At 40.1% G+C, this 20,363-nt stretch overlaps 1 protein-coding gene across 4 annotated transcripts in view; it reads right to left on the bottom strand.

The window, feature by feature from the left end:
- RASAL2 (RAS protein activator like 2) overlaps window positions 1–20,363 on the bottom strand; it is a 275,004-nt gene that overhangs the window by 188,686 nt on the left and 65,955 nt on the right. The window contains exon 1 of one of the 4 annotated variants that reach the window (XM_073356486.2): window positions 1,026–1,940. The exons of the other annotated variants lie outside the window; for them this stretch is intronic. Within the exon in view, the coding sequence (XP_073212587.2) occupies window positions 1,026–1,632 (607 nt within the window). The 5' untranslated portion in view covers window positions 1,633–1,940. Of the gene's footprint in view, window positions 1–1,025; window positions 1,941–20,363 lie in introns of those variants that run through there. 4 annotated transcript variants of the gene reach the window in all.

Here is a 20,363-nt window from a genome sequence, read left to right as displayed (position 1 = left end):
TACAAGACCACTCCACTGTAATTAAGAGATTGTAAGTGCCCATGTCAGCAGAGTACATTCTAATAATAAAACAGAGGCTTTCGGAATACAGAGGGCTTGTCCAATGGTCTAAGATGGATCCAGATGTTATCAGGGTTTTAGCATGATAATCTGCAGGATTTTGGAAAACATTACGAGTTTTTAAAAGTAAGAGTTTAAACCCATTTTCATAGCTGCATCGGTTACTTGTGTCAGATCTGCCAGTACTAGGAAGTCAAATGAAAAACCAAGAGTGACAACAGGAGGCAAATCTCTCTCCCTTTTTCTCTTTCGCTTTAAAACCATTGTTATCAACGGGGTAGAATTAAATGAAATCTCACAGACTGGCATCAAGAAGCTTACTGACCTCAATCCCAGCTAGCTAAACCTTTACAAATGTTCTTGTTCTTGGCATCTAATATACAACATGCATGAATTTGGCTGACGTTACAAAACTGTGAATCTGGCACGATTAAATCAATCGGTACATCGTTTAAAGACAGCTTTACTTCCCTCCACACTCCAGTTTGACAGTAGCAGGTTTTATATAACAAGGTACTACAAGTCCTCAGAGTTTGCCCTCAAACAGTGCACACCATATACCCAATTCATTCCAGAGAGCTATTAGTTCCTAAAACCACCAAAAAGACATTTTAAAAAGCCTTCAAATTTTTAAGTGGGTAGAAAATTGTTTGGGCAGTCCTAACCACCACCCTATTTCAATTTAAAGAATTGCACTTAGTGGGTTCACTGTTAAGGCAAGGACAACAATGGAAAAAAGGAAACATTTCAGAAGGCCATAGTAGCATAAACTGCTCTATTTAAATGACACATCAGGGAGCACTCAATTTAACATAGATGCTATCAGCTTCCCCACATTACTAGCCACCAGTAAAATCAGTATGAAGTTACAAATAGTTTTAAATAACTAAAAATCTCTCCAAGGAGCAAGTAACTATGCTCACCTGTTAACCAGCTATAAGGAGAACAAAACAATTCACTGTTACCTGTATTCAAATCAATCTGATTACAGTCCGTCCTCCATTCATTCACTGGCTCAGTGCTGGGCTCCCCTTTTCGGGTCAATATCTTAGAAAAGCCACTTGAAAGCGTAGAGAAGATATCATGGATGAAATATCCCTGTTGCTCACAATCTACTGAGCGCACTGGTTGCAGAAATGGCTTTACACTTCTATTTCTCCAGTGTGGGGCAGGCTCAGACATAGACCTGCTGAATGGAACTCGAAATGGTATACTATCTGCCTGGCTCATCTTCCTTGCTGGGTCTTCCTGGAGATCATCAGCACCACTACTGTCCATCCTCAAAGGGCATTCAATAGGACTTAGCTGATTATGTTTCCATTTAAGACTGTGAGACAACTCTCTCTTGCTCCCCTTCCAGTGAAACCTGGGATGCGTCTGCCATCTGTATGCACCAAGTGACTTTTCTAGGTCTGAAATTGCTTGTTCATGTGTCCTCTTACTCTTCATTTGGTAGTACCATTGATATTCCTTCAAATTAGCTGCAACTTTTGTACTTCCACTCCCCTGTTCTGACAATGATCGTCTAAAGGCTGCAGCAGAGGGACGGTACTGCTTTTTAAACACACTCATTTTTCACCATTCAGCTTTCAGTTTCTTTAACTTACACTTCCTTTTGCTTTACCAGTCATACAGCTACAGTTCACATTCGTCAGTACTCAAAAGCATTTTAATGCTTGAGCTGCTTTCTTCAGTAGTGTGGCTACGAATGACAGTAGATGTTCTTCCTGATGAGCTGGAATCAATCGGGTGTCATTTAGATATAGAATTTCACACCATCACTTATTACTCCATATTTCTGCATCTCAGTAGAGTCTTCAACATACAGGAACCCTCGCCTACAGCAAATTGCTCTCCTTCTGAAGATGAATTCAGCTCTGCGAGTCAGTTGTCACTTCCTGCGCTTTCAGGTTTCTGCACCAAACTTTCAGGAAATGACTAAAAAACCACCAGTCTTGAAAACCCACAATGGGGTTCTGAGCCAATCGTAATTCACTTTTTCACTTTGCAACAACAGTGGGTTAATAAGGGAATGTGGAATTACCTTAACTTAAAGCCACACATTCATGCAGCATGAAGTCGCAGTAAAAAAATACCAACTCCCCCGCCCCCGCCCCAAAATCTAAATTAGCAGTCATCCTTCTTATGTTCAGGACCTGAGAAGTTGGGTACATTAAGTGATAGCTTAAAGCAACATTTAATGCAGAAGAGCAATTCCTGAATAAGTCTGTTCAGTGTATATTTACCATACATATCTTGTCAAACAAAGTATCTCAAAATTCCTTGAGAGAGGCAAATAGATTCATAAGAATTGGGTGCTGCAAACCTCAGACAGCAAGGCAAAAGCGATGTTATATGGATCAGTGGGAGTAAATGAAAGAAAGCTGTAATTTAAAGTAGCAATAATGTAAATATACTGAAGGGAAATATGCATAGGGGAGGAGGAAAGAAGAGAGAAGGTGGGTGGGATTTAGTCAATCATAAACCAAAGTTAAGAAAGGGAAAGTTTTGAGGCAAGCTCTTGTGGCAAATGGAATATGCTTCTCCCCCGCCCCCCCCCTTAATAGGGAGTAGAGTTTTGCTTTTATAAATCTAATTGGAATAAGTGGATTGGAAAAAATATTCCTATCTGTTTAACCAAAGAATTTTTTTTGCCCTCTCTACAGTTTAAGAAACAGCTGACTATTTTAAATTTGTTAGAGAAAATATCTGCTGCTGAACTCCTATCTCCTATGCCAAGTTTCAGACCAGAGCAAGATTTTTTAAAAAATAGTCTATTCATAAACCCTTGAAAATAGGAGGTTTATAATGGAAATATTGACAGGCGCTTGACTAATGTTACAACAGCGACAATCAAAAATACTTTTCTGGTAATATAAAAGGATAATCTGGCTTGGCAGACCAATAAAATTGTCCGTCCCACTACAGAACCTTTGCTTTGAGCTAGAGCTCTTTCATCAGCCAATGTACATCCCTGATAACTACAGCAGGCAAACATTGTGAATTGCTCCCGCAATTCCATTCTGAATCAACATGGAATGGGTCTGTAAAGATATCCAACTCACCACGACCAATGTCCTTTAAAAAAAATCTTGTGTTTTTTGGCATGTAAGATATAGAAAGATAGCGGCTGTGTTTACTTTAAAGTGGCCAAGTTTATGAGTAATAAAGAAAATCTGAAAAATAATCCTTGGATACAGAATACGGATTGAAAAATGTATTATGTTGAGTCCTGTGTTTTGTAAAAACCACGTTACTCTCTGGAACAGATGAGTAAATTAATTCACTATGAAAGAAACAAGCCAATGGGCAAGAGCGTCACAGACACTGCCAAGGAGACAAGATACATCTAATGCATACGTGCCTACAATCAAGCACTGGCCAGAGGCTCAGGCTCTTGGGGGATTTCTCAGGTCATCTCCAAAATCTCAGTACTCCTGATGATGCAGTGGCTGTGGGTACACTCCAAGAGCTGCAAGCACTGCAACTACTCAAGCGATATTGAATAGACTTGGAGAGAAAGCTGGATCATGCCCAGGCAGGCCAGAAAAGGGAGTTCATGGGCTTCAAAGTTGTCCAGATTCATTTATAAGCAAGGAATATTTTACAAACAAGTTTGCATTCAACATTTCCCATCTCTATCCTCATCCCCTTAGGAGACAGGAAAACCAGAGGACCACGAGTAAGTCAGAAGACAAGAAAGTCTCCTGCTTTCCGGTTTCTTACTGTATGGTTCAACACCTTCATTGAGAGACCAGAAAAACAGCAAATGGAAGAAAGTTCTAGGATTCAGAGAATTTCACCCCCCTATTCTCCAGTATGATTTTAAATAATCAAATAAAAGCTTTGTGTTGTCAGAAAAAGCTCCCATCGGCAGATCATACTCAGAGTGCATGATACTATTTGTATCTGGGCATTTCTAGTTCACCAGTCACTGTGCCGGCTGACTTGGTCTCACAGGGCTTGGGCTAAAGGGCTGTTTAATTGCCGTGTAGATGTTCAAGCTCAGACTGGAGCAGAGGCTGTGGGACCCCACAAGTGGAGAGGATCTCAGAGCCCAGGCTCCAATCAGAGCATCTACACTGCAATTAAACTGCCCCATAGCCCAAGCCCAAATCAGCTTACACGGGCCAGCCATGGGTCTTTAATTGCAGTATGTAGACATATTCTGAATATCTAGGCACCAACATTTGTGTTCCCAGTACCTTCCAAATGTTGCTTTTCCCAGATCAATCGTTTCCTGGGTTGAACATTCACCATACACACAAACTGAAGTATACCATAAACAGAAATGTCTTGCAGGTATATGGCAAGGAAAAAAACAGAGCAGCTATTTGGACATTTTCCTTCATTTGTAACTTTGTAATTTCTTCAGAAAAACGCACCTGATGAACTAGATCCTCGACTACACCATAGCTCTGCTCAGTGCAGCTGACAGAGAGAGAGAGAGACAGAGACAGAGAGAGAGAGAGTGTAAAGAGAGCTATATATAGACTTAGAGTTTGGTTTATGTGTTATTATTTTGACAAAAACTATCAATGTTTAAGATTTTTTTTATTTTTACTGATTCACATTTTCACAGTTGAAGAAATTATGGAGGTCAGACAATAATTATTTAATGACTGTAGATGCAGAGATCCAAAAAGTTAAAATTTTATAATTGTTAAAACACAAATTGTCAGCATCACACATCACAACATACCAAGCAAATATCCTTAAATCAAACTCTAATAAGTTCTCAAGCAGCATTTTTCTTACTTTATCTACCTGTAAATTCCAATTATTATTGGTGGAAATATTTTTTCATTGGTTTGTGTGTATGTTCAGAGTGAAATCAGTGTTTACTGACCTGAACTGATAAAAACCTAATGCTTCCAAGTCTAGCTATATACCACCTTCACTCTTCCCTAATCCCAGGGGCTGCTGAGGAGCCAGTTCAGTCCATGCCATGGTTCACAGCAGCTTCAGGCTTTCTTAAACTATGTAGACTTGTAGTGATTTTCAAGGAGACATGACTGGAACATGCTGAAGGAATCTTCAGCCGTCTAGTTAGGGCAGTTTTACAACCCCTTTGCACTGCCAAAGCTACAGAATCTGGTCCAGTGTCTGATTGACGGGAGGACGTTTTATTTTCCCCTTTCCAAAGCCACATATTGTGATTTAGTGTGTTTAGTGGTTATAGCAGGACAGGCAAAAGAAATTTGCCTTACCCTTGAGTAGACAAGTTAGAGGAGTTTAAATAATGTGTCATAACATACATAATGTATTCTATGTTTATTTCAATCAAAAGGGGAAGAGCTCTCCACATTTCACAACAGATTATTAAAGATCTCACAGGTCACCTGTAAGGTGAGCCCGCTTTGCCTTAAGAGTGACACCACTAAAAGTTTAGCAAGGAAGTGTGTGCAACATGGATTATTGATGGAAAAGTAAATTAACCTGCCCTTGTCAAAACTTAGTGTCATATTTGTGACAGCAATTAAGGCAAGTGTGATTTTTTAAAAAATCCAGCTAAGACCTCTTTCTCCTTCCATGACTGGTTAATTTTCAGATTCTTGAGGAGATTTCACTCTGTCAGCTCTTCTCATGTCACACAATTTTGCTATTCTGATCAGGGGATGCAGAAGTTTAAAAAAATATTTCATTCTGGCTAGGGAACTGGACATTTCTGTATTTTTAAAGCAAAAACAATTTTTATCTTTTTTTGGATTGGTAAAACCATTCCGTCTTATTTTTTTCCCCCACCATAAAGCAGCAAAGAATAGCACAACCCCAATTTTTCCTCCCTTTTTCAGTTTCCTTCTAAGAAGAGGGTAGGTCCAGCCAAAAGGAGCTTAGAGCCACAAACAACTCATTCTGATCAAGGACAGAGAATCACGTACGGTCAGTCAGAAGAGTCATGGAACTCCAGCAACCCAGAAGTACAGTACTTACAGCAGTGTTTCTCAATATTCTTCTGATGGAGCTCCCCTTTCTAATGAGCTGGCAGATGACTCGCACACCCGCTTCCACCTATGTCTACTCATGCCTTATTCGGAACACTTTCCTCTTTCTTTGCAGTCCATTTACTCTCTCATTCTTAAGTGCCTTGGACCTTTCTCTTCTCTAATTTTTTCTTTGCCAATTCTAACCATTCCTCAGTTTTGCAGTTCTCCCGTCCTGTTCCCACTTCAGCAGGAAGCTATATGCTGCTTAGAGTGGAGGCATCTGCTGGTGGTTCCACATGTCCAGGTTAGTTATGCTCTTGCTATTTAGCTTATCACAGGAGCAGTGAAAAGTGAGGTCTGAACCACTGGCTGCTGCCTGCACCAAGAGCCCTGTGGCTAGCTTCATTATGAACGATAGTGGAAACAGGGAAGGAAGGCAGGTTGCTTTCAAGCAGCACTCCAGCTTCACTTTCAGCCTCAAGGGAACATTAATTATGGCATTTTCCCACCTGTCAGGTAGTTTCTCTTCCCTGTACACCACCGGTTGGATACCTCTGTCTTACCAGGTAGAGCTAAAGAGCTGTAGCCCTTTCTTTACAGAATGCATTACCTTGGAGCAAAGGGTTGAACATTGTTTGGAGACAATTATGGCTTCATTTCAATTAAAAAAAAAAGACCCAATAAATACTCGTTGAAATCTCCCTGGCAAGTTAGGGAAACTGTTTAGTTTTTTTTTTTTTTTTTCAAATGTTTCATGTTTTGCACTGTCCTGCAGTCAATGTCAGTTTATGACCACAGGAACAACAAAAAAGGGGGAGGGAAGCGCCACTAAGAGCAGCAATGGTCACAACTGCAGCCATCAAAGAAAGTAAAAGCAGGAGAGTTAGAATGGGTTCTTCAGACTGAGAAGAACATTAGTTTTCATTTTTATAGCTAAACTGACGAGACAATATTTTAATTAAGTAGTAGGAGGAACAGTAAAACATCAGGCAAATGTAGACACTAAAGTCAATTTAGGGACACGAGCAGAACCACTGAGACTGGGTAGTAGGCAACCAAAATAAATCAGATTAAATACATCAACTTAAAGCCTCCGTTAGCATCTGGATAAATTAGCTTTGTAGAAGTTTAAAAATACATAAAAGTATATGGAAGCTTGGTGTGTTTTATTCTATTTACTCAAACAATAGCTAAAACTATTTGGAAATGAGTAGGTGTATTTCTGGTCAACTCTACAAAACCATGCTTGACAAGCATTCTAACAATCGCTACTAGGAATACTATATGCTTTAGTAAAGATAGAGTGGTGGTGGGGGGATTGTTTTGTTTTTTAGTAATCATGCTAGCTGAAGACATCTTCCCCTTTGCAAAATTTTAGCACATTTTCTGAATGCTGTTGAAACACAGTTTGAAACCATAGTCAGTGCAGATGCAAATCATGTTTGCACATAGGGTTTTGATTGCTCTTGAGCTCAGTCATAGGACCAGATCCCAGCATATGACCAGTATGGCAAGAGCGTGTGTGCGCACGCACGAGTGTGAGACATTAAGTTGGAAAATACATAGCTAGTTGCGTCAGCATTATTCTAAAAAAAATGGATGTAATACAACACTAGTTAAAGGCAGAATGAGACAGACAGTAGTTGATAGCTTGATGATCAGTCCCATTCCCTTCCCCCTCTGCTGCTGTCCTACTAACAGCTTATTGAATGACAAGACGTCATTATCATCTTTCCAGTGGCATTTCATTTATATCAACTAATCTGCCTGCTCATTTTACTGTAATTCATCTGCAAGCTGATTTCCTATTGAACAGGATACCATAACCCATCAACATTTTTATGCCACACATTTCCAAAAAAGGATGCACTATATATGCACACATATATAGGATAGTTAGCCTTTCTGCATGCAGAATACAGGATAAAGCAACACAGAATGCAAACTATGAATTCAACTCTTAAAAGGTGCCTTTAGTTGGGTGAGGAAGTTCAGACAAAAATTCTATGTTATGCTACTCTCAGTGTCAGAACTTCAGAAAGCAAAAGATGTGAAGCATTAACTCCTCCAAAGACGAGAAGCCCAGGAATCTCAAATCAGAGATCAGTTTGTTTAAATGTAAATGAAGAAAGAAAAGCATTTTACTAATTACTCTCTTCATTGATGCTGCCGTTGCTCATCAAATGAAAAACGGACTTTTAAACTGACGGAAACCTTGTCTGGCTATCTCCATTTCGCTGAAGTTCAAGATATTCTAAACAATGGCTGGCTCTTCTCTGAAAAGTTAACCTAACAATGGCACAGTGGGGTTCTGCGTTTATTGTGTCTCGATGATTTTCGATCAAATTTGTTTACTCTAGAAATAAAAAGATGATTCGTCTAACTGCAAGCTCAGCAAACTCAGACTGGGCTCAGAATCAAGCTGTGTTCTATATTTCTCATGCAATGCTACCAATAATGAAGATACTGGAAGCCAAACAAAGCCTTCAGCTACACCAACGCAACCCCACTGACTTCAAATTGATCTCATTTGGCCTTCAGAATCTATTGCTGTTGGTGGCATCCAAGACAGTTACTGTATCAGAGTTCTTCCACTTTGCTCAATCTGAGTCCTGTTACTCACAGGCAAGAACTCCATCATTCCAGACCATAAACTCATCATGGGAAGCATTTACATGGTCTGTTGTGTCACGATAGATTAATTTGCAACTGATTAGGCTGGGTCCCAAGCCATCCAAAGCCACCTATTACTCTGTCAACAGGTGAAATAACTGCAGTGAAAGAAACAGGCTCATTGGTCAACTGGAGAACATTTATTCAGAATATCTTCACCTTTCACCTCCTGTTTTTAACCATGTGAACCATATGTGAACACAGTCCCACGGCTCACAAGAATTCTTGGCATGAGGGCTACTTTAATTCAACATTGATAAGTTTGACCATATGTTCTGTTTATTTGGGGGGGGGGGTTGAATAATCCACCAGTCATTTAATCATTTGATTTTCACTCTTAAATGTACTAATATAAGCTTTGATTATTTTTTTTAAATCTTCAAAAGATAATTAACAGTATAAGATACAAAATGCAGATTTCTTTGTGATTAATTTTTTTTATTAACAGCAAACAATACGATATTTGATCTATTTCAGTCACAGGATTATAATGTAAAACTCTCATAATTGTTTATAATATTTTGGTAGTTCCACAAAAAGCTTTAAGTGCCTTCTAAGCACTAGAAGAGAAGCCCTGCTCCAAAGCAGTTTTCAAGTACATAAAAGGTTGTTACAAGGAGGGAGAAAAATTATTCTCCTTAGGACAAGAAAAAATGGGTTTAAGTTGCAGCAAGGGAGGTTTAGAAAGTTTTTCCTAATGTCCAACCTAACTGTCAGAGTGGTTAAGCACTGGAATAAATTGCCTACGGAGGTTGTGGAATCTCCATCATTGGAGATTTTTAAGAGCAGGTTAGACAAACACCTGTCAGGGATGGTCTAGATAATACTTAGTCCTGCCACGAGGACTAGATGACCTCTCGCAGTCCCTTCCAGTTGTACGATTCTATGATTCCAAGAACTTGAAATCTAAAAAGGCAAAAGCAGATGAAGGGAGGGTTGAAGGGAAACAACATTCAAGAAAAGTAAGGAGGAAAATGGACAGGCATATGTCTTATTAGTTACATATTTACTTGTCCGTTTCAGGTGGGAATAGGGTTTTCCTTTTGGAAGTTAAGCACACTGAGTGTTAGCAATCACTTGGAATGTCATTGATAATTTTATATTAACACTGAGCATGAGTAAGGCTTTTTTTTTTTTTTTTTTTTTAAACCTTGAGTATCTTAAGGACACTGGAGAATCTCAAAGATTAATGTAACACTGCTATTTCTTTTTACAATAAAAGTACACTTGCTGACTTACATACTTCAGCTACAAAAATATAAATATTCAAGCTCAGTAACTAAACTATTCCCATTTAATCTGTACACAGACAAGTAAAAGATGATGCTGGTAGAAAGAGGAATGCTGCAAATTGCTAGCCAGAACATCATTCTCCTCTCTTTATCAAGAGAATCTGCCTTCTGATCATCAGATTCACAAGACAATGTTCAGTCTTAGTGCAGGACGCACCATCGCTTCTTAAAGCATGGCCAGCAACTGTGGAAAGAAATACAGTCTTTCATTTTCAGCTAGTCATGAGATTGTACCCATTCCTTTAAAATAAGGAACTAGCCACTGTGAGCCATGCCTTTGCCACCTCTTGGTTTAGTAGTGCATTTATATACAGGACTGAAGGCAAACGCCACATGGAAAACTACAGTATGTTGTTCACAGTGATAGGACTGAAAAACAACCAAGCACTCTTAACTAGAGACAGAAATCCCACAAGAGGTGCTAGTCCCCAAACACCAAGTAACAGTAGCTAAACCAAGCGGTAGAGAGTAAATTCCTTTACAGAAACTATTTTGCAACCCTTAAATATGCATATAGTACCAAGTAAGGGGTTGATACTGAAGAATATTTGGGTTGGAAAACATACATAGGCTCACTTCTAAACTGTTCTTTTGGAACCAAAACAACACTTCATTACATTAGATCAGTGGTGCGCAAACTTTTTCTGTTGCACCCCCCCACCACCATTAACGGAGTCTGTGCAGGCCCCCACGCCATTCCTGCACAGCCAAGGCTTCCTCAGCAGCAGAGCTTGGGTTGAAGGCAGAGCTGGGGGTGGAACTAGGGATAGGGGAGGAGCCGGAGCTAGAGGCAGAGCTGGTCTGAGGGTGGAGAGGGAATGAGGGCAGAGCTGGACTGGGGGTGCAGTAGGGGATAAAGGGGAGCTTGGGGGTGGAGCTGGTACTAGGGGCGGAGCAGGACTGGGGGCTGAACAGGGTTGGGGCAGAGCTACTGAGGGGGTGGAGTGGGGCTGGGAGCATGGTGCTCCCTCCCCGCCCCTCATGGGGGCTGGCCCTAGGGTTGCCAACCCTCCAGGATTGCCCTGGAGTCTCCGGGAATTAAAAATTAATCTTTCATTAAAGATTATGTCCTGTGATGAAACCTCCAGGAATATGTCCAACCAAAATTAGCAATCCTAGCTGGCCCAGGCCCTGCTGCACGTCCCCCTGAACATTCTTCAGTGTTCAGGGGGTGGCATATTCCACAATTTGAGGACCACTGTATTAGATCAAGTTTCCCTCATCGTGATATTGAAGACAAACTTGGAATTGGATTCCTCTGTTGAGCTCCCTACCTACACAGGGGCACAAAAAACTAGATTTTTGCAATCTGGTTTAGAAAGAGGATAAACTGCAAGATATCTTGGTTATGTTTTCTTCCGTTGTTTTAACTGGGTTTACTTAATCTACTTTTACAAAACTACTTTGCATCGAGTTTACACTTACTGCTCTATCTAGTTGGTACTCTGTCATCTTTTACATTTTGTTACAACTCCAGCTACTGAAAATGAAGGGGGAGGGGGGAAGAACTATTACTACATTTGTATAATTTGTATCACTGTAATAAGAAAAAGCGATGTGCACATTTACATAAGCCCTGCTAGAGCTGTTCATGCCAGAAAAGCTGCACACGTTTCTTAGTTTTTATTTTAAACACTGATTGTAAAAATAAATTTTAACTTCCTAAATCCTTTTACAAAATAGTACCAAATGTGCCATTACCGTCTACTTTCTCTTCCTATAAAAGATCCAAAGAAGCCATTATATATATGTCAAATCCATGCTCATATAGTTCTTTAACTAGTCTCTAAAACTAGTGCTAAAAATAGAAAAACATTAAGTTTGTGATCAAATCCCATGAAAATCAAGTATATTCAAATGAAGTCAACCACTTCAATCCTCCCTCTCCCTAGCTGTTTCTCCTCCATGTGATGGTCCCCAGAGTTCCCTTTCCTCATTCAGTACTTCCCTATGACCCACCCAGCTCCACTGTAAACAACTCCTGGAGTACCAGAAGTTTTAATCACTAATTGCTTAGTAATAAGCATTACTAGTCAAGTGATAAAAATGTTAATTGCTAAGCAGTTGGAGGAGATCCAGCCCTTAACAATAAAGATTAGTTAATTTCTTTTAATGCCCTTTCTGTGAAAGCTATCCAGTTCCTGGGTGTGTAGAAGCAGAAATACACGTACAAAATTCTAGTTCATCTTCAGTATTTATTGCACTGAGAAAAAGGCCACTGAAGCATACCGCAACACTGCTTTATATAGGAACTAAGCCAATTTTAGATTCACTACCAGATATATTTTAATATATAGCTTCCAAGTTCTCAGGAAAAATCTTTCTTACTTTAGATATTCAAAATTTCAGACAAATCACCTCCTCCCATCACAGACAGACAGTCCAGGAAAATAGGGCATAACAGAGGGACATCTGAACACAGCCTTCACTACAAATTCAGTACTGTGCCCTATAATGTGTTGTTTGGACAGTCTGTATGCAAACACACGCAGATATATCAAAGAAAAATTTATTCAACCAGCCATAGGAAAAAGCAATCTAGAGCTTTCTATATTCTTTCACTTTCAAAGCTAACTCAGACTGCATGACACACTAGAGCTGGAACTGTACATAAAGTGCTCTAGTGCCAACCATAATTGGTAAGTTAATAAGAGTCACAGATCTCTTTCAATCACGATACATAGCTAAATAGCCTCAAAGATGACTTTTCCTCCATTTGCTAGAAAGACATTTTTCAAAATGCTAAGTTTTGTTTATGCAAAGCTAAGTAATTAATGATGTAACATCCCCTTCCCATCTCCTATCACTGGGATCCATCTGCTTCCCGCTGCAAAACTTCCTGCAGGTGAAGACCACTTCTCCTTGGACTACGTGTCTAGAACAGCGCACCTGACATATCTGCATGTGACTGCTTCACATAAGTGAATGAAGACACTCAGGGGAAAAGCTGAGCAGTACCTTAAAAAATTGCTGTGTTTGGGATCATGGTTATCTATTGAAACCTGAATTAGCATTCCTCTGAAGGCAACACTTCAAAGTGTTAATACAGCAAACTCTCAGCTAGAAATGCATGTCAGAGACTGGACCAATTTGTTAGTGCTTGCAGAAAAAGATCAGCAATTTTGAATAAATCAGAACGCAAAGCTGGTTTCCAGTATCACAATGGGCCTGTGACCAAAATAAAGGGCAACATCCTTCTAGCTTAGTCCTCAGTCATCATGCAACTACACCACTATCTGACATCTCTTCACCAAGGCATCCAGTAGTCACAGGACTGGCCCATGTGTTCTACCCCTCAGTGCTTTTCTTTTTACTGAGTTGACTTACAGTTGATGTAGCTACATCAGCATACATATACCAGTGCAAATTTTTCTAATGCAGGCCCTCAGTCCTGACTTGTAACAGTTGTTATTCCAGAATTTGCTTCCCCAATGCAGGTACTGCCAGCTGTGCTATGGACAAAAACATTCATGGGGCTTAACCTGAGACAAATCACTAAGACTTAAACTGAAATATGAAGTCATATATCTAAAAGAAAAAGACTAGTGGCATTAACACATTTCACCTCCTTTAGTGACAATCTTTGTAAGATCCCTCTCAACTGAAAAGAAAATCTAAAATTAGCAACTGTTCTTATCCCCACTCTGATATCCATTTCTTTATGATTACAGATTGGGTTGAATACCATGTCAAATCTTCACCAACCTACTCACTTAGCCTTTTACTGAAATTGTTTTCCAGTAGGCAAAATTACCTTTTCATCTGCCCAATCCTCTTTTCACTTGAGCCAGGGGAAAAAGTATTACACTTGGAATCTTTTAAACCAACATTCTACCAGCAGTAGACAATATTGCCAAATTTGATCACAGCATCAAGCAAACTAACTGCAAAGTTAGCATTACTGACCAAGGGAAAGGATTTGTAGCATATACATATGTTAATGGATAAATATTATACCAGAGGCCCTGCTGACTGTGTTCAAACAAAATTCACATGACCATTTTTCTCTCTCTCTCTGTCCCCCTTCACATACAGCTGTAGTAAGTGACCACATCCTCTACACACAGGCTGGCAAATATAATGGACCTGATAATTTTAGCATCCACCATTTCATGCATGCACTACGGGAGACAGACACACCATATTAATGGGACATCATTCATCTGACATCAAAAGCCCTGGCTGCTGTAAGTAGGAAAGGGAAGGCTAAACATCCTGCCCCATAAGCAGCATCTGTAGAATATTTTTCAACTAAATATAGAAGGGGGGGGGGAGAAAGAGGGAAAAGATAACAGAGCCTGTAATTGATGTTATCTAGCAAAAATGCTGAAGTTATATAATTCAGTCTGACTTTTTTCAAAGTTCCAGACATATCAAATTATTTTCTGGAAATTTACAGTGTACACATGTGCAGCCACACACTACTTCTACTGTTCCAAGTTGGACAAGTTAAAGATAATTGAAAATTGCACTTTCCTGCAGATTTACAGCTTTAAAGGAATCTGGAGCAAAGATTCATTTAATAAAAATAGAGATTAAAAGTATATTAAAATCAGTTCATCTTGCAAATCTTAAACAGTATAAAGGGAGAAAAAAAGTAGAACAGGACAACAAAGGTGGAGTCTTAGGTTTGTTGTTACAATCCCACTGGAGAGGACACTAAATTCCACTACTATGCATTGAGCTGTCCATAGGGAAGTAGAGAAGAGAAGATGGGGTGGTACCTCTGAAGTCAATTCCACCATCTAATAAGATTTTAATGTGGCAGCAGCAGAGGGGAGGATGATAGAAGGAAAGGCAGGAGACGTAAGCACAGCAGCACCCTTATATAAGCTTATTCTGGGAAGGGCAACTAGCTACTATACAAATATCCATTTGAATATAAAAAGAGAATGTTATGTTACACAATAAACAAAAGTTAACTGAGGTGCTCTGGTATAGAACGAATAGATTCTAGGCTAGGATCGGTGGTGATAGCACACCCAATTTCTTCAGTTAATGAGAACTCAGTTGCAGCTATACTGCTGTAGGTGGTAACGTCATCTGTAAAGTATGTTCAGTATTGGTTCAAGCCATAAGGAAAAAGGAAAGTCAATTGTTAATTTAGATTATTAATTCATTAGATTTAGATTCTAGACATAGAGGAAGACGATCTCAACAGTAATCACAGTTTAAAAATTCTAAATTTAGGTCAAATTTTGGGTCCTACTCTAACGAGAAATGTCTTCTGGATTTTAAATAAATTTTCAAGTATTTAAAGAACTTGCTATGTAAAAAGACATTACTTTCCTCGACAAATTGTAAAAACTAATTGGTCACTTGGGACCTAAACAAAGATACTGCTGTGTATTGTTGCTCCTCCTCTACTCTCACTCTCTCCAGCAACAGCAAATTAAATATATTTCAAGACCTAAGTAAATATTCAATGTGATGGCCCTTCACTAACAAGTTATGTAAATTTCAACTACTATTGCAGGGGGCTTTTGTCAAATTAAAAGGTTGAATTTTGTAAGAAACAGAAATAGTAGCCTTTAATTGTAGGTTTGTTCTGAATGACTGTGTAAAAATGGCACAGTCTTACCCAAAGAATCTGCTCCATATGTGTACTGAGTCATATCTATTGACAACAGTGAGAAAAACTAAGTTATTTTACTCCTGTTACCACAAAGGACATGGTTATAGCTAAGGGCTTGGCGACACTTACATTTTAGAGCGCTCTAACTTGCTGGCTCAGGGGTGTGAAAAATCATCCCCCTGAGCGCAGCAAGTCAGAGTGCTTTGAAGCGCTAGTGTAAACAGGCTCCGAGTGCTGGAAGCCGCACTCCTAGCACTCGGAGCTGATCCCCTCATGGAGGTGGATTACCAGGAGCGCTGGGAGACCTCTCTCCTAGTGCTCGCGCGCATGACCACACTTGCACTTCAAAGCACTGCTGCGGGAGCGCTCCCACGGCAGCGCTTTGAAGTTTTCAGTATAGCCACGCCCTTTGAGAAAATAAGCTAGAATGGAAATATTTACATCTTCCTCTGAAACAGCTACGTATCGTCCACCTAGAGGGCAAATTACTGGATTAAAAGGATTATTGATCTGATCCAGAATGGCAATTCCTCTGTTCCTATTATACATATAGCTAGCAGAATTTAGGAGCAACAGATACGCTGACCAAAACCTCTCAAAACCACATGTGCAGAAATTGCTCTGATTTCACAGACTGTGTTTTGTGAACCAACAATCCACAATAATAGAACACCTGAACACTGGTGCCAGAAGCGTTCTAACAGAGTGAACAAACAGGTTTTTTTCCAGCATACTACCCCCATGAATCCCCCATACTATCCAAGCATACTATCCCCATGAATCCCCCATACTATCCAAGCATACTATCCCCATGAATCCCCCATACTATCCAAGCATACTATCCCCATGAAACACATCTGAAGTTGTAACTTCTCAGAAACTGGAAAACCTGCAAAAAAGCCAACATCTTCATTCCAAACCAAGAAGTAAAATCAACCACTGCTCAATCGAACAGTATTCTCCAGTACCATTATACACCAATATATTATTATGGTATAAATAAGGAACAAACTTCAGCAATATCCATAATTACAGTATTTACGTTCTGCTGTGTAAATACCACAAATCTTTAATAGAAAAATTCTGTCTCGTATTATGGTTCCTGCACTGGTGTGAGCTAAGAGGCTGTGGAGGACAAGGTGGAAATACCTACAGTGGTGGCAACACCCATTCATCTGCAGTATTTGTTTTGGAATTTTTGCCCCAAATTTTCTCCCCTTCCCCCCAGAACACAGAGCATACCTATCAGGCAGATGACCCCAGCCTTTGCCACCTTGGAAGCATTATGAAGACTACTTCATTACTCTTTTCCATATGCCAAGTGCTCATGCATTCAGGATTTCAGTTTAGTGATAAAAAACCCCAATGGGCAGACCCAAGGGCTTTGGTGCCCTTATTAACAAAGTAAAAAAGCCTTACCAGATGTTTTCAAGGGAGAGGTCAGACAATTAAGTAAGTTGTGTGTACCTTTCCAGCATTTTAAATGTTTGAGTTGTATGTTCATTACACACACAAAACAATTAGTTTCACTCATAGTTAACCACTGAAGTATGTGAAACTTGCTGGTCTGATTCGTATTTTCTGACATGTGCAGTGACTGCTGAATGAGAAGCGGACAAAGAGGTTACTATCTATTAGACTGGACTACCATCACTTTGTGGGGAATAATTGGCACCACAAGTTGCAATATAGGGAATATAGAGAGGAAGTGGGGTCTGCTGTTTAGTGCAGGAGGCCAGCAGGTGAATTAATTAGTCCAGGACTCCTGACTCAGTTTCTGATCTTGGGCGAGAAATTTAATCCCAGTGGCCTTTGTAAAACCGGGATAATGCCTTGAAGTGTATCCAAAATGCCATGCAGACATTAGTCAGTGATTTAAAATAAGATGTCATCATTACCTTATAATTACTATCTACAAATCGGCCATGTGAATGTCAATAAGTAGAAATGGATGACAGGGAGGAAATATGACAACCTGTCAAAAATCTTGGGAGACTATAAGAAGCTCTTTAGTATATTCTGAGACATTCAGTGATACAAAAATCAGCTATTTGCTGATAGGGTTTGTGATGTACCTCCAAGACCAGGATCAGGGAGGTACAAGAATAATGAAGGAATGATCCTCCATTCAGGTGGAAAGCAGCCTAGAACAATGAGGTGACTGAAGATTAAGGCTTGTCTACACTGCCACTTTACAGCACTGAAATCTTTCTCGCTCAGGGGTGTGAAAAAACACACCCCTGAGCGATGCAAGTTTCAGCGCTGTAAAGTGACAGTGTAGACAATGCACCAGCGCTGGGAGTCGCGGTCCCAGCACTGATAGCTACTCCCCTCGTGGGGGTGGGTTTTTTGGGGTTTTTTTTTACAGCACTGGGTGAGCTCTCTCCCAACGCCGGTGCCGCAACTACACAGCCACATTAAAGCACTGCCACCGCAACGCTTTAATGTTGGTAGTGAAGACATACCCTAAAAGAAAGCAGTTCTCCCCAGGTTGTTTGCACGGGCTAGAGCTGGGCAAATAGAAAATCTCAAGAGAAAGGAAGGAACAATCAGAAAGGTTGTTAGCTCAGCAAGCATACATTTTAACTGCTGCTCGGGTTTTGACTGCTGGATCTGAATAATCTGAAGGGAGCTCAGTGGAGGAGTTAGAGGAGGCTCCGTGACCAGGAACAGAAGACGGAGCCAGGTGAGTGAGTTCCAGAAGAGGGGATCTGGGACCCCAGGAGCCATTGACTAAAGCCTTTGCAAAGAATGCTCTAGAGTGGTGAGGGCTCAGGAACTAATTGCCTATAGGTGTTTATTATTTTGCCTAAATTTGAGTTTCTCTTGTGATTTGAAGTCCATGAGTTATTTGCTTCAATTATGTGTCCCTGAAGAGTTAAATTACAGAACAGAATATCCAGGAGGATGAAGCTCTGGGGAGGGAGTGATGGTGCAGCTGTGCCGGTCAGCACTGGTCCTGGTGGCCCAATGCAGCTGGACCAGAGGATCCCATTCCCTAGAAGTGGTTCCAGACAGATACTCTCTACCTGAGAAGTATGTCCAAGAGGCCAGAGGATGTGGCTAAACCCTGCTGAGAACCCAGGGGAGTTTAAAAGCACACAGATCCAACATGAGTATCCAAACACAGTTGGCAGACGAGCATCCAGGAGAGAGAACTATGCCAGGACTATCATTTTAAAATAAAATAGCCTTTCTGTGCCAGTTTATTTATATTTAAGTCTAACGCTAAACTAAATATATTTGAAGGTAACAATATACAGGAGGCTCTTCCCAACAACAGAAGGATATACGATAACTCAATGGTCAGAAGAGGAAGGAAGGAAGAGATTGGCACTTTCAGAAGACTATTTATGGAAAGATTTTGCCATACACACACACCCCTTCACCACCAAAAAGAAAAAAGAACAGTATACATGCATGGCAATACATCTGTATGAAGAATGTGTTCTAGGCAAGGACCCCCATCACCAACATTACCCCTCTGAGCAGACAGTCCTCTGTTTTCTGTATGGCAGCCAGAGAGAGGCATAACCCCAATCCTGAAAGAACCACACACAACAGCAGCCTCAGGCGATGTCCATGACATCAGTACTTTGTTTCTTCATGCCTCATTACTGTTCTGGAGAGATTACTTCACTTTCAAGTTCCAAACTATTTTGTTTTGGGTTTCGTTAAGCATGAACATTCACTTACCAGATGACTAAACTGCATATTTCTGAGTCAATCCTAAATCGCCTGTGCATACAAAGTCCAGTTCTTCAAGCTATGAAAGCTGCACTGAGGACCTTACCTACAATAGGCAACCTAGTCTTAAGCAACCACTTAAATATATTCTCAAACATTTCTGTTACAATATTTTCCCCAGTTTTAGCTGCAGACTCCTCTACCAGGGGCTGAGTTTTTCTGGCCCTTTGTGTTATTGCTTAAAAGAGAGTCTACTCTGCAATTCATACCTCTAACACTTTTCATCTGATCATCTCAAAAGCATTTACCAACAAACAACTAAGTTTCAACATCCCCAGTGAGGTTACTATTACATCCTCATATCAACAAATAGATGTACACAGAGGTTAAAAGACTTCTAAAAGGCCCTACTGCAAGTCATTGGTAGAACTCAGAAATAAACCCCAGAAAGCTGCAATTACTAATCCCCAACTAACGACTGGATCCTATTGCCTCCTATACAGAAAGATAATATAGGAGTGACTCATCCATTCTTAAAGTGCCATTCTGTTGCCTGAGCATATCCTATGGCATTTTATTTACTTCCTTCAGTGGCAAAATCACTACTTTTTACTCCTATTAGCCTAGAAGATTTAGTGCAGCTATGTATTATGTTCTGTTCAGATTCAGACCACAATCAACAGAACTGTTAAGTAAGTACTGACTGCAGAATCTGTTTTACACATGATGTGACCAGCAAACAACCCAGCTTGACTTCCACACAGCAGGGTAAGTTTCCAGGCAGTTAGTAAACCAAAAAACCCCAACAAATATGATGTCACTCAGACACAAACATGGATCCCCATGTCAGTTCTTAATAGACACTTCAGAGTAATGCACTGCATTACTTTTAAAGCAAGACCAAAAAGGTAAATTTGTGCATTTCAATCCCATTAGGCCAGTGGTTCTCAGCTTGTGGCCCAGTCAGCACACAGCTGAGGCCCATGTGACATCTTCCGGGCCATACAGGTAGTACTGGATGCAGCTCACAATGGTAAATAGGTTAAGAATTATTGCGTTAGGTGAAAAGTAATTATAGGTTCACTTATTTACATACTATAATTCTTATTTTTTTAAAAAGCTGCTCTAAACACCTGAAGCCCTCTTATT

The sequence above is a fragment of the Lepidochelys kempii genome, chromosome 8 (genome assembly GCF_965140285.1).
Source record: "Lepidochelys kempii isolate rLepKem1 chromosome 8, rLepKem1.hap1, whole genome shotgun sequence".
In the NCBI taxonomy this organism is placed as follows: Eukaryota; Metazoa; Chordata; order Testudines; family Cheloniidae; genus Lepidochelys; species Lepidochelys kempii.
This window is presented reverse-complemented; position numbering and strand designations above follow the sequence as displayed.